At 61.6% G+C, this 12,374-nt stretch overlaps 1 protein-coding gene across 2 annotated transcripts; it reads right to left on the bottom strand.

Annotated features, from left to right (window-relative positions):
- Positions 1-27: 27 nt before the first annotated feature.
- Positions 28-12,292, bottom strand: LOC133045951 (laminin subunit beta-2). Of its 2 annotated transcripts, XM_061128623.1 has the most exons (33): positions 12,166-12,292; positions 11,987-12,075; positions 11,693-11,865; positions 11,473-11,608; positions 11,312-11,385; positions 10,723-10,911; positions 10,562-10,625; positions 10,123-10,325; positions 9,913-10,033; positions 9,050-9,238; positions 8,661-8,840; positions 8,427-8,539; positions 8,098-8,177; positions 7,876-8,008; positions 7,537-7,695; positions 7,330-7,457; positions 5,211-5,343; positions 4,840-5,032; positions 4,619-4,762; positions 4,165-4,396; positions 3,918-4,081; positions 3,613-3,837; positions 3,305-3,522; positions 3,107-3,203; positions 2,641-3,013; positions 2,374-2,558; positions 2,059-2,300; positions 1,633-1,981; positions 1,107-1,314; positions 865-1,006; positions 606-782; positions 355-514; positions 28-275 (listed from the first exon to the last, which is right to left on the bottom strand). In XM_061128623.1, the coding sequence occupies exons 2-33, from the start codon at positions 12,072-12,074 to the stop codon at positions 139-141; spliced, it is 5,409 nt and encodes a 1,802-aa protein (XP_060984606.1). In that variant the 5' UTR covers position 12,075; positions 12,166-12,292; the 3' UTR covers positions 28-138. The 2 variants fall into 2 exon arrangements, with proteins under 2 accessions (XP_060984606.1, XP_060984607.1); XM_061128624.1 differs by lacking the exon at positions 12,166-12,292 and having other exon boundaries at positions 11,987-12,141.
- Positions 12,293-12,374: the final 82 nt, after the last annotated feature.

Genomic DNA, 12,374 nt, shown 5'->3' with positions numbered 1-12,374 from the left:
CCCAAATCAGAGTCCAGACCACACCCGGGGATTCACACTGGTTTATTGCGGGGGCCTTGCCAGGCTGAGGACTGTTCATGCACAGGCGATCATGCGTGCGGGGTGAGGCTAGGGACCGGGGGACGCCTCGGGCAGGGGTCACTGGCAGGTGTTGTAGATCTGGACCTGCAAGTTGATGGCCTGAAGCACACTGCGCATCCTGGCCTCCAGCCCGTCCAGCTGAGCCGCTTTGCCCTCCAGCGCCCGCTCGTTCTCCTCATAAGTGCCTTCCAGCTCTGGCAGAGATGGGTGTCAGATGAAGGGTCCTTCTTCCAGAGCCCCACCTTTCTGGGGCCCACCCACCCCCATTCTCACCTTGCAACCGCTGCAGCTTGTCTTGAGCGGCCTGCAACAAGCCCCGAGCCTCGTCCCGCAGTTGCTCTGCCCGCGCCTGCGCAGCCAGCACACCCTGGGCCTTGCGCTCAGCCAGGGCCCTCACTGTCTGGTACTGGTCCCCCAGGGGGCCCTGCAGCAGCTGTGGATGTAGAGGCCGGGGGCTGGGTGGTGGCCCAGTGGAGGCCCAGCCTCTAACCCCAGCCCTTCCAGCTGGCTCTGCCTCAACCCACCTGTTCAGCTTCCCGGGCACGATCCTGGGCACTGCCAGCCGTTTCTTCAGCACTCGAGGCTGCCAGGCTATTCCCAGCTCGCTTCAGTTTCAGAGCCTCCAGGAGACCATCCAGTTGCTGAGCCCGCTCACCTGCGGAGCTCAGTGACTGCTCGGCACCTGCCATCCTCTCCTGCACCTGCCGTGGGTGGGCCCAGGATTAAAGGGGTTTATGCAGTGTGCTCCTAACCTGGCCCCACTGGTGTCCAGGGAGGCCACACCTGATGTAGGGTCTGCTGTGTGTCCTGCGTGTCAACCGCTGCCCCCTGGATGGCACCCTGAGCAGCACCCTGTGCCCGCTGGGCCTCCTCCAGTGCCGCCTGGACTGTCTCTGCCTTCTGTTTCTCACCCTCAGCCCGGCTCCTGGGGAAGAGAGGGAGTCAGAGCCTGCCAGTATCAGGATCAGGTGTCAAGGAGGGGGCGGTGGGGGGCGGGGGGCGGGGTCTGAGGTTGGGGATCAGACCGTGCCCGCCGCGCGTCGTTCAGGAGCTGCTCTGCCCGGCGCACATCTCCCACAGTGCGCGCCAGGATCGTGTCCACATCTGCCAGGCTCCGAACCCGCTCTGCGATCTCACCCGCCAACTGCTGGATCTGCTCAGGCGATGCTGGGATGGAGAGTTCTAGCACCCGGGTGGCCACCATCTCAATGCTATCAGGGTCAGCCCCCTCCTCTGTGGGGACACAGGCAAGGGCTTAAGGTCAGAGCATGGGCACAGGGACACAACCTGGGGGTATGGACTCAGAGACCACACATGGGGTATGGATTTGCTAGCAGGCAGACGGATGTAACCACAAGGACAGGACTCTACATGGGACACAGATTTGGGGTTGTGGACTTTGGGATGACATAAAGGTAAGGCTCAGGGCCCACACATCCTGAGTCCCTGCCCATTGGTAGTCCTAAACACAGGTACTGTGTGGGCTCTGACTCAAGTATGAACACAGACACAGGGGAAACACCACGGGGCCTGGGCCACAGGGAGGCTCACGGCTGAGGAAGTCCTTCACATTCTGGATAAGTTGCCGCAGTTCCTGGTTGGCCTGCTCCACCTGGCCCCTGGACGCATTAGCCTTGTCCAGGGCTGCCTGGGCCCGCTGCTGGGCCTCGCCTGCCTGTCGGCGGGTTTCAGCTACCTGGCTGAGGATGCCACCGCCTTCTGCCAATGCCCGCTGCAGCTCTGCCTGTGTGTGGCGGGCCCGACCCAGCGCCAGGTCCGCCATGGCTGCTGCCCCACTGCAGCTGAGGCCCCCACAGCGGGGCTGCCCCTCCTCGTCCCGGCAGCCGGCACCCCCACATGGGCTCGTAGCACAGGGCGCGTCTCCTGGGGACCCACACACCTGCCAGGCACAGAACAAGTCAGGGCTGGGGGAAGGAACAGCCACACCCACATGTCCCACCCCACACCGAGCCTTACCAGTTCGTTGATGCCTGTCAGACTCAGGGCGTGGGCACGGGCAGAGAGCTCGCCCAGGGCCCGCTGGTTGGCCACGTGCCTGCGGTTGAAGTCGTCCCTCCGGGCACTCATCAGGGCCTCTGTCCGGTGCCGGGTGTCTGCTGAGCTGCTCACAGGGCTGGGCACTGTCAGGGCCGACGTGTTGGCACGGCGTTCTGCCTCTGCAGACAGGCTATGGGCCTGGTGGATGCTGTCATAGGCACCTGAGTTGGGCAGAGGCGGGCAGTCAGCTGAAGATCCACCCTGAGCCACCTGCCTCGGGGGTCACCAACTCACCCAGGAAGTTTGAATGCTTGAGCAGGTCCAGATGCTGGTCAAGCTGCCGCAGCGTGAGATTAAGTGCAAGCCCATCTCGCTCTAGACTGCTCAGTGCGTTGTTCGCATTGAAATTGTTATCCTGCACATCTGTAAGCTCAGCCTCCAGCCGGGTCAGGCGCTCCGTGGCCTCCCCGATTTCGCGCCTGTGTGAAGTGATACAGACTTCAGCCCTGGCACGTTGGGCCCCTGCCCCACCCCACCACGCCTCCTCGGGCTCGTCCGCACCGCAGCTCCTCTGTGGCCTCCACGAGCTGCGCGGTGGAGGCAGCAGAGGCGTTTCGGGCGCCCACGATGCCCTGCACAGTGCCCAGCTTCTCCTGCAGGTGCCGGAAGCTGCTCTCAAAGGCACCCAGCACACCCGTCTGCTGCAGTTCCTGGGTCCACTGCTCCAGGCGCCGTGTGCGGGCCACCAGATCCTGCACCACGCGGTCCCAGTCCCCAAAGCACGCGTGGCAGGGATGGCAGGCGGGAAAGACTCCCGAGAAGCCACGGGCACACTGGTCGCAGCGCACGCCAGACACGCCAGGGCGGCAGCTGCAGTGGCCCGTGGAACGGTGACACTGAGGTGTATCTATCCCACGAGGGTCACAGTCACAGGCTGCGGGCAGAGGACAGACCACAGAGTTAGGGTGCCAGTGGAGCATCCTGGGAAGCACCCCCCCATCTACTCTGGCCCCTCTAGCCCCCTCACCGCGGCACTGCAACCCAGGGTCTCCCCAGTGGAGCTCCTGGCACTCAGAACAGGTCCGCCCGCCGAAACCAGCACGGCAGTGGCACTGGCCTGTGAACTAGAGTGGGAACAGGCACAGGTCAATCAGGGGCAGAGCTCTAGAGGCAGAAGGCAGGCAGCTGGCCCCGCCCACCCAGGGATCCACAGGAAGGGCCCTACCTCATTGCAGGTGGGGCCTCTGGCTCGGCTTGGGTGGCAGGCACAGGGCTGGCAGCCACGGCCACTGGTGAGGTTCCAGAAGTTGGGGGCACAGCGGTCACAGCTCAGGCCCTGGACGTTGGGGAGGCATGGGCACTGCCCACTGCTTGGGTCACAGTGGCAGCGGTCAGTGGACGGGCACTGCCGGGGATCTGTGCCCAGCAGGTTGCAGGTACAGCCTGTGCCAGCCGAGATGGGGACACCAGTCAAGGGGCATGCACCAGTCAAGGGGAGCCCTGCCCAGCAGTCCCCCCCATCCCCACACTCACGGTGACAGCTCTGCCGGGCAGCCTGCCCATGGAAGCCAGGCTTGCAGTGGGCACAGCGCGGCCCCTCCGTGTGGTGTAAGCAGCGCAGGCATTGCCCCGAGCGGGGGTCACAGGCATCCGGGTCCGTGGGGTCAATGTTCCCACTGCACTCACATGGTTGGCACCCGCCGCCTGGCCTTGATGGGTCCCCAAAGTGCCCGGGGGCACAAGCTTCGCATCGCAGCCCTGCCCATGGTTGGGGGGAAGGCGTGAGTGCTCAGCCCAGCTGCTCCACCCTGGTCCCACACCTGCACCTCCCCACTCACCTGTGTAGCCTGCCCGGCAGTGGCACATGACCTGCTGCGAGTACCCATCCCTGTGGCAGGAAGTAGCAAAGTGCCGCCGGCTCCCAGGGCCTTCGGGGCAGGGGCAGGGCCGGCACTGGCCCCCGTAGGGCAGCCGGGGGTCCCCATGGAAGCCAGCAATGCACCTGCAGGCAGGAGAGGGAAACGCTGCATCCTCCCTGAGCGGCGTGCCTACCCACCCGCTCGTCCACGGCTGCTCCAGACTCACCGTTCACAGTGCTCACCCCCGGTGTGGTCCCGGCAGCCCAGGCAAGCGCCAGTGTGGGGGTCGCACTCGTCTGCGTGCCCGTGGCAGACACAGGGCCGGCAGCTCGGGAACCCCCACTGGCCCCGTTGGCAGCGGTCGCAGCGAAGCCCAAATGCACCAGCTCGGCAGGGGCACTGCCCACTGGTGGCATCACACAGGCCGCTGAGCGCCCCCTCGGGGCTGCACTGGCAGGCTGGGGGCAAGGCGGAGACTGAGCCAGGAAGGGGCTTTGAGGGGAAGCTGGGTGAGGTCAGAGTGGAAAGTCAGGGGATGGAAGAGTAGGTCAAGTGATCAGGGCTGAGCATGTGGGGTCCGAAGCCAGAATGAGAAGAAGGAAGAAGTAGCGCCAGAAAAAGGAGGAAGGACGGTAGTAGGGCAGGGGGCGGACAATCGGAGGGATGAGGCCGGTGAATACCTTGACAACCCGTGGGGCCAAAGCCATAGTAGCCAGGGGCACAGAGGTCACAGCGGCGCCCCACCACTGCGGGCTTGCACCGGCACTGACCGCCATCGGGGTTGCACTCGGAGCTCAGGGAGCCCTGCAGGTCACACTGACAGGCTGTGGGCAGAGGGGACAGGGCAGGTCAGGCTGAGCCCCCACACCTCCGCTCCCCCAGCCACACCACACACACTCACGCAGGGCTCCGTTGTAGAGCAGCGTGGACAGGCTGATGAGGAGGGGGGCACAGGCCTCGGAGGGAAGGGGCTTGCTGGGCATCAGACCCTCCTCATGGCAGCGGTAGCGTTCAAAGGTGGCCCGGCGCTCCAGAGAGGCCGCGTCACCCCCACTAAACATCTCCAGCACCAGGACACGGGGCAGCAACACCAGCTTGAGAGATGAGCAACGAAGAGTGAGGTTCAGAGCCTGGACCACATGGGATCACTAAGCTTGGTGCCCCCCTAGACCTGCCTCTTCCATCCCCGGCCCCGTCTATCTGGCCACCACTACAGGACACAGCCCACGGGCCCCACCATCTTGGTAGGTGTGGAAAGAGGGAGGTGTTCACCGAGTCAATGAGTAGGCTGGGTCCGGAATAGGGGGCCTCAGGCTGGGCACTTCCTCCTGTTCGCACCAGCTTGAGATGTAGCTTGTAGGAGATGCCAGGCTCCAGGCAGACAGGTCTGGGAAACACCATGTGCCTGGGTAGGGGAGGACAGGTATGGGGGTTACCCAGGGTTCCCATATGCATCATCTTGGGCCTCCCCACGCCACACCCAGCAACCAAACCACTGGCCAAGAAACAGACTGCGCTGGGCCACAGACAGCTAACAGCCAGGTGGAGAATCTGTACAGAAGATTCCCATTAATATGCTTTCACTGGGATCATCGCCTGTGCTGAAAATACTCCATATAGCCTTGCAACCCCACAGCATTTCCCTGGCACAAATATTCAGTTCAGTTCAGTCGCTCAGTTGTGCCCTACTCTTTGCAGCCCCAAGGACTGCAGCATGCCAGGCTTCCCTGTCCATCACCAAGTCCCAGAGCTTGCTCAAACTCATATCCATCGGGTCAGTGATGCCGTCCAACCATATTGTCCTCGGTCGTCCCTTTCTCCTCCCGGCTTCAATCTTTCCCAGTGTCAGGGTTTTTTCCAATGAGTTGGCTCTTCGCATCAGGTGGCCAAAGTATTGGACTTTTAGCTTCAGCATCAGTCCTTAATACTTTCCAGTTTTCCCTCCATGTCCTTTTTTTGCTTCCTCCAACCTCCACCTCCAACCTTCTACCATGGCTCCTTTTAACCAAGACTGCATCACCTCCCCCTGCCCCAGATCATTCCCAGCAGCTTCCAAACCCACCCTAGGGTTCTTCTTCGATCCTCCCTGAAAAAAATCTTTACTCAAGATTCAAGTCTCCCTCAGTTACTGCTCTGTCTTTGTTCTCCAGCCCAACACAGCCCTAAAATGTAACCGTGGTCACTGTGTCCACTCTTTAAGCCTCCCACTCCCAGGGAGTAGTGCCCCAACACCCCGTGCAGTCGGCTTGTCCCAAAGTCACCGGTGACCTCCCTGTAGCCAAACCCAGCGGCTACTTCTCTATTCTTATCTGCTGAGGCGTCCAGCAGCATGCAGCGAGAACAGTACGCCTTCCTTTCTCAGACACTCTTCTCAGTTTCTGGGATCTTGTCCAGACTCCTGACTTCTCCCCATCCCCCAGCTGTTCCCTCTGTACTGGGTTCTAACACTAGAGTACCCCAAAGCTTGGTTCTGCTCCTCCTTCCTTTTTCTGGTCATTTAATTGAGAACCACCTGTTTACAGACAAGTCTTACATCTCCAACGTGAACCCTCCAGTAATTCCAGACACACAAGTCCAACTACCCCCTGGCCTTGTCCCCTCATGTCTCAGCATCTCAGAAGTGCTCCCTGCTAGGCCTCCGTCTCAGAAAAGAGCCCACGCCATCCAGACGCCCCAACCCCAAACCCTGGAGTCACCCTTCCACATTTTCTCCCTTTCCTACATGTCTAAGCCATCAGCTCTGCCACCAGAACCCTATGGAAACTTCTGCTCCTTGCCACCTCAACTGCTACACCTGTGTCCAGCCTGCTGTCACTCGGCTAACTCAGTAACTTCCAGCAGAGCTCCCAGATTCCTCTTGGGTCCTTTAGGTCTATCCTCCACTGGGAAACTAGAGGAGTCTTTCTTAAATGTAAAGTTCCCAAAATGTCTATAGTGGGTACAGCCAGGCTCACTATGCTATTCTCTCTGCTTCTATGTATTTTTATTTTTACATGATAAAAAGTTTAAAAGAAAGTGATTTTAAAAAAGGATCCATGAAACAAATACAAACTCCCCAATATAATAAAAACCTTAAATCAGGCCAGTTACATCCCTGCTCAGAGCACTCTGACAGCCTCCCAAGCCCGTATCCTGACACTGAATGGGCTCCCCTTAATTCCTGCCTTGGTTTCTGGAACTTGGACCCCTGAAGGAGCAGGCTGGTTCTCTCTACTTCCTTCCTCTGACCCGCACCATGCCCAGCAGCATCGGCAAACGGCACCCAGGAGGAGCAGGTGCTTGAAGGAACAGATGAATAAGCAGTGGGTCTTCCACGTGCCCTGCAGGGAGCTGAGGGCTGACCCACAACCCGCCCCCCCACAGTGGTAGGTGCTCCCACTAGTGTCCTCACCTGGTGCCTGGCCGCAGGGTCCCTGGGATGTGGTCGTCTTGGGGCAGCACGTGCCCACATGGGCTGTGGGCAGACACAGGCCCTGGACGCTGCACGGTCAGCTCCATCTCCGCCCACTGCTCTGGCACCTGGGGGGGCATGGGATGATGGAGGAGGTGCTCCCGCGTGCAGAGGGTCAGCTCTGGGTCAGGTGTCGCAGGCTCTGACCTGGGGTTCCAGGCGCAGCAACACATCATAGTCCATGGCTCTCGGTATAGAGGTCACCACGAACTCCAGCACCTGGCCTTCCCGCAGCCTAACAAAGCCCGAGCCAGTCCAAGACGGAGTGCCCCCAGGGGTCGCCAGACGCTCCACCACATCGAGCACCTGGGAGGCAATGCAGCCAAGGGAAGGTGGCTCTTCTGCCACAGCCTGTCCCCAGGCCCCAGCTCTCCAGTGGAGGCTCTGTTCCAGGCAGACACCCTCCCTCCACCAGGCGCCACCCATAACCCAGCCTCTCCATCCACAGTGCCATCCATGCCCTGCCCCCAACAGTGCCCCCCTTACCTGCCCCCGGGCTTCCTCAGCCTCCCAAGTTAGGTGGTCGAGGAAGGGCCGGAAGTAACCAGGCTGCACCTGTTCGCAGCGGCGCCCCAACATGTGCTGGCGGCAGCGGCACTGACCCGTGGCCTCGCTGCACCTGGGGGACACGTGGCTACTCCAGAGGGATCCGCCGTCCTGCCCGGGATCCTTTCCCCACCCACCCAGGGCCCCTTTTACAGCACTCACTGCGGATCCAAGGCACCACCGATGTCGCAGTCACATGGACGGCAGCCGAGCAGGTCGTGGCTCAGCCCCCAGTGGCCAGGCTGCGGGACAAGAGGTTGCTGAGGACCCGAAACAGACTCCCCTCTCTGCCCAGCAGAGAGTCTAATGATGACTCTCAGCCTCTACACTCCTTGGGGAAGTACACTCCCCAGACCACTGGCTCCCACCCTTGGCCTCTCACCCAGGTTCAGGCCCTAAGCCCTCAGCACCCACCCAGGGGGGCATGGACACCACCCCCAGCCCTGTGCTCTGAGGACAAGCGCAGAACTCCGGCCCCCCTCCAGTCGTACCAGGCAGCGGTTGCAGCCCTGGCCAGTCACCAGACGCTTGCAGAAACAGGCTCCACTGTTGCGGTCACAAGGGGTGCCCCCCGGCACCGTGCCCCGTGGGTCACACTGACATCCTGCAGGGAAGGAGACCCATCAGCACTGTGAGGAGCTGGGGCAGTGCTCATGTCCGGCTGGGTCAAGGGTAAGAGGTCCAGGGTCAAGGTCAGGACTGGAGTCACGACGGGAAGCACATACGCTGGCAGCCCAGGGGGTTGCTGGCGCTGAGCCCAAAGAAGCCGTCGCGGCACTGCTGGCAGCGAGAGCCCACCACGTGTTCTTTGCAGCGACACTGGCCCGAGACCAGCCCCAGCGCAGGGTCATCGTGGGGATCACAGCGGCCCCCGTCTTGAGAACCCATGGGGTCACAGTCACAGGCTGGGGGCACAAAGAAGTGCAGGGTTACCCTAGGCCAATGAGCCCAGCACCAGTCAAGTCTCAAGCCCCACCCTAGATTCCTAGTCTGGCTCCACCCCACCCCCCCCACCCTCCACCCCAAATCTCTGCAACTTGGTCATAGTCTGGCACATCCTCTGCTCCTAACCCGGGGACAGCCTTCCTGCTCCGGGGTTCAGTTCCCGCCTTACAGCGGCACACAGCAGGGTCGCGCAGGTCCTTGGTCGGGTCCCGGTAGAAGAAGGGCCGGCAGAGCTCACACTGGCGCCCGGCTGTGTTGTGCTGACACCCGTCACAGACGCCTCCGCTCACGTTGCCAGATGCCAGGTATATGGCCATGTCGAAGTGACAGCTGTGGGCGTGCCCGTGGCACTCGCACTCTTGGGAGAGGGGAGGGAGGAGAGGGCAAAGGTCACTGGAGGGACCGTGCCCCGAGAGGAAGGGACTTAGGGGCCCCCAGTGCCACCTTAGGTCCCTGCCTCCAGCCAGAATTCATGGGTAGGGGTTCGGCTTTCTACAGGGCCCCTCATCAGAGCAGACTGTTGAGAAGGGTTGAAGGAGTCCCCGGGGGCATCAAGACCAGGATGAAAAGTGAAAGTCTTAGCTGTTCAGTCGTTTCCAATTCTTTGCGACCCCATGGACCGTAGCCCACGAGGCTCCCTTGCCCATGGAATTCTCCAGGTAAGAAAACAGCAGTGGGTTGCTATTTCCTTCTCTAACGGATCTTCCTGACCCAGGGTCAAACCCAGGTCTCCTGCATCGCAGACAGTTTCTTTAACCATCTGAGCCACCAAGGAAGCCCCCTTCACAAATCTTTTTTTTTTCTGGCCACGTCTCACGGCTTGCAGGATCTTAGTTCCCTGACCAGGGATTGAATGCAGGCCCTGGCAGTGAAAGTGCTAAGTCCTAACCACCAGGCCACCAGGGAATTCCTTCCAGATACCCTTCAGACGCAATCTAGGTGTTAGGGACTTAACCACCCAGCTCTAGGTTGTACCCAGGGCACAGCCAGGCCACTGAGTTTTAGGGCAGTGGGGGCTGGGGTCTCACTCACTCTTGCAGGCATGACTGTGGCGGTCCTCAGCTGGGTGCCAGGGCAAGTCGTGATAGAAATCCTGACACTGCTCACAGTTAAGGCCGCGAGTGTTGTGTTTGCAGACGCAGGCCCCATGAACCTAGTCGGGTGGGCAGACGAGTGGTCAGCACGGCCCAGCCGGACCCGCCCCTGCCCACAGCCCCGCTCCAGCCAGCCGAAGGTCCTCACCATGCCCTCAGCGTGGGCTGGTGCCCCCGGGGCGGGCGCACACTGTGAGGCGTGTCCGTAGCAGAAGCAGTTGCCACGCACGACCAGCTCGTAGAGGGCGTAATAGTACTTCTCGCGGATCTCCCGCCGGGGGTCAAGCAGGTTGTCCCCCAGGGTGTGTAGCCGCGTCAGGTTTACCCGTAAGTTGGTGATCTTCAGCAGGTCTAAGCAGAGGGAAGAAGATTGGGAACCCACAGGCCCAGTCAGCTCTTGCTGGCCCACGCCCAACCGGGGGGCTGAAGCTGCCAAGGTCACCTTGGGAGACCTCCTGTCTCTAACTGTATGAGCTAAACTGGACTTGGCACCTGCCCTAGGAAACACCCAAAATAGCTCCCGAGGCCCCAAATAGTCAGCAGCCGGACACTGGGACTGCGCCAGGCTCAGAGAAGGGAGCACTCACTCTGGATCCGTGGGCTGTAGGGGTCTGGAATGGGGATGGCAGGGTCCAGCACCCGATAGATGACCTGGGAGGGCATGGAGGCATTGCAGACGCTGGCCCTGTGTCCAAGGGCGCGCCCACCAGGCCCCCTCTCTGCCCCAAGCTCAGAGCCCAGCCCTCACCTCGCCCTCAGTGGATGGCTCAATCTCTGAGTAGCGGGACTCACAGACGACGTCGTCCCAGTGCCGTGGGGGGGCTAGCGGGACTCCAGGGAAGTCTGCCGCACAGTCATAGGAGAAATAGCGGTACACGTGCCAGGTGCGTCCGAAGTCAGCCGAGCGCTCCACCAGCATGGCAGCGGGGCGAAATGTCTGGGTGGGGAGCGCGGCTCATCAGTGGGCACCAGGACCCAAGTCCAGCCCAGGCCTGTCAAGAACCCCGTCCAGCTGGGGCCTCCTGCTGTCAAGCAGCTCATGGAGAGGTAGGGGTGACCAGAGGGAGCCAAGAAAGAATCGGGAAGGAAAGCCACCCCGAGTGGGGAAGTCAGGGGCCCCAGGGAGACAGCGCTTGACCCAGCCTGGGATTGGGGCAGCGTGTACACAGGCCTGGAGGTGGGAGGCATCAGAAGCTGTGGGAGGTGAAAGGGCCTCCCATCTAGCCAGAGCACAGCGTATGAGGACAGAGAGGCTGGGCTGAAGATCTGGGAGTCTGTTCACGGGCACTGGGGAGCCAAGCAGGGTGCTTCAAGCAGGCTCCCAGACATGCGGGCACCTTGAAGGTCATAATGAGGTGTGTGAAATGGAACTCAGCCTCCAAGTCCAGCTGGATGGTGACCGCGGGGACACCTGAGGCAGGAGTCAGAGGTCAGGGCCTTGAGGCTACTTGGTGGGTAGCCCTGGCTAGCTCCCCCAACACCCTACCCGCAGCCTCACCATTCTCTGACTGCCACCAGGCTGCCCGGCGCTGTGGTGCGAAGCTGGTAACTACATTCTGGATGCGATGGCTGTTTGGGTTGTCTCTGGCAGAGAAGGGGCGCCGGGAGTCACACAGAAAGCATTTCTTCTCATCCTGGGTCAGGTCAGGGTCAGGGTCAATGTCTCAGCCACTGCTAGTCCATCCTGACTCGGCCCCCCACCTCCACCCCAGTCCCACCTGCAGGTGACTGACGATGCAGTAGGGCTGGGGGCCGTGCAGACCACAGGTGGACGAGGCCGTCAGTCTGTCAGCACGGCCCACCAGCAGGTCGCCTGTGGCAGGGTAGCAGCTTCCCCGAGAACAGCTTGGCACATCCGGGGCTGGGGCCTGGGCCAGGGCGGTGACCAGCACTGGGAACAGGGGGTCAGCTGGTTCTGCTACCCTACCCCACCCTCCGCAGCCCCTGACCCAGCTACCCCAGGACCCACCATCACATCCCATCCCCGCCAGGCCTTCACCAGGCCCTCTCACCGCTCAGCAGCAGGCCCAGCTGAAGCTGCCAGGGCCCAGGCTGTCCCGGCAGGTCCCTCCCTCGTCCCCCTGCTGAGACCCACTCCATCCTGAAGAGGAGAGGAAGAGGATGAGGGGGGATGAGTGGTCAGGGGCCCGTGCCCTCCTATCCCCTCCCTTGGGTCCCGTGTTGACTCTGCCTGTGTGGGTCCTTGGCTGATTCCCCACTCGGTCCTCTGTTGGTCCAGCGGTCCCTCCACTAGCTCGGAGTCCAGCGACTTTGAGCAAAGTTGGGAAGTATGGCAGGAGGTAAAGCATGGAGCGGATCTCGGGCGGGAGCACAGCATCGTACAGAAAACCCCTACCTCTCTGGGAGCGACTCTCACTCGAGAAACCAGACACAGACCAG

The sequence above is a fragment of the Dama dama genome, chromosome 24 (assembly GCF_033118175.1).
Source record: "Dama dama isolate Ldn47 chromosome 24, ASM3311817v1, whole genome shotgun sequence".
Taxonomy (NCBI): domain Eukaryota; kingdom Metazoa; phylum Chordata; class Mammalia; order Artiodactyla; family Cervidae; genus Dama; species Dama dama.
The sequence above is the reverse complement of the archived record's forward strand: the minus strand, read 5'-3'. Positions and strand labels throughout refer to the sequence as shown.